The 1,423-nt window shown below is 56.4% G+C and overlaps 2 protein-coding genes across 2 annotated transcripts in view; one reads left to right on the plus strand and one right to left on the minus strand.

Moving 5' to 3' along the window:
* CHGG_08934 (uncharacterized protein) overlaps positions 1-745 on the plus strand; it is a gene marked incomplete at both ends in the record, with an annotated part of 1,533 nt that extends 788 nt beyond the window's left edge. The window contains one exon of the mRNA XM_001226860.1: positions 364-745. Within this exon, the coding sequence (XP_001226861.1) occupies positions 364-745 (382 nt within the window). The remainder of the gene's footprint in view (positions 1-363) is intronic.
* A 570-nt stretch (positions 746-1,315) lies between these two features.
* Positions 1,316-1,423, minus strand: part of CHGG_08935 (uncharacterized protein) — a gene marked incomplete at both ends in the record, with an annotated part of 1,890 nt that continues 1,782 nt past the window's right edge. The window contains one exon of the mRNA XM_001226861.1: positions 1,316-1,340. Within this exon, the coding sequence (XP_001226862.1) occupies positions 1,316-1,340 (25 nt within the window). The remainder of the gene's footprint in view (positions 1,341-1,423) is intronic.

The following is a 1,423-nucleotide window of genomic DNA, read 5'->3' on the forward strand; positions in this document are numbered from 1 at the left end:
CCGCGAAGTACCATATAAAGAACCATGCCCTCACCCGTCGCCCATGGACGGCCTCCTAGGCTGGCACCACCACACCATCCCGACCACAGAACCCGACCTCGGCTTAAACGTCGACCCGCTGGGCTGGAAAGTAGTCCTCTCCCCGCGCGTCCCGCAACTCACTCAATCCGTGCTCGCCCCGACCTTCACCTCCCTACTCTCCTCCCTCCCACCCCTCCAAGCGGACTACACCGTCCCCGCCGACTTCGACTGGGCCATGCACCCGGGCGGCGCCACCATCCTGTCGGGCGCCGAGCGCGCGCTGGGGCTGGCGCCGGAACATATGCGTGCCAGCTATGACACGTATGTTAATCATGGGAATAGTAGCTCGGCTACGATTCTGAGTGTGCTGGATCGGTTGCGGAGGAAGGATATGGATGCGCTGGCGCCGGCGCCGAGGGCTGGGGGTGGGGGTGGGGGTGGGCCGAAGGAGTATGTGGTGGGGTGTGCGTTTGGGCCGGGGATTACGGTCGAGATGTGTATGCTGAAGCGGAATTTGGTGGGTGGTAGTGTTGCGTCGAGGGGGGGGATGGAGACGCCGCCTGAGACGGAGAGTGAGGGGGGCGGTGGGAGTGATGTGGATGAGCGGAGTGAGCAGGGCGAGGTGGCGTCGGTTGAGGGTGCGAGAGGGGGGGTAGATGTAGGGGTTGGAGAGGATGGAGAGGCGTTTATTAACGAGGCGTTGGAGGGGGTTGAGCTGGATTGAGGGATGTGCGATAGTGTGTTAGATCGATGATTTTAAGGGGCTATATCTGAGACGATAATGATGATCATGACGATGACGATGACGAACGGATGATTTGAGATCAGGGGGGCCTCATGTAGATTAACGGCTAGGAGTGAAAAGCTAAGACGACAAGAAAAGTACAGAGAAATGAACCATTGAAGTATAACACCATGTATGTATTGATATTTCACCCCAACCAGGGAATAGATATAAACCTCTAAACACACTCCCTCGCTAATCTACACACACGCACTCCCCCCCCCCCCCCTTCAAATCGAAACAGGCTTCTCCTTCCCCTCCCCATCCCCCTCCTCCTCCTCAGGCCTCTCCCCCCCAAGCCCCCCCCCCTTCCCCAACTCCAAATGGGGGGGTATTATAAAGATTGGCCTCCAAATAGGCCCGAAAGCTCCGGCCCTCCTTCCGAGATCTGATACTGCCGAATTGGCGGGCGCCCCTCCATACAGACCCTTGCTTAAAAAAAAATAACTACTCTTTTTCCCTCAAAGGATTATGTGGCTGCACGCTTTTGGGAATCTCCTCGCCGCGTCCTTAAAAAAAGTAAAAACCAGGGTGCCTATATAATGTCCCATTTTTTTTTAACCGTGGGTGTAGGTGGTGGTGTATTTATACTTATATGTTCGTGTGGGGGGTGGGTTG

Source organism: Chaetomium globosum, genomic scaffold (assembly GCF_000143365.1).
Source record: "Chaetomium globosum CBS 148.51 scaffold_6 genomic scaffold, whole genome shotgun sequence".
NCBI classification, from domain to species: domain Eukaryota; kingdom Fungi; phylum Ascomycota; class Sordariomycetes; order Sordariales; family Chaetomiaceae; genus Chaetomium; species Chaetomium globosum.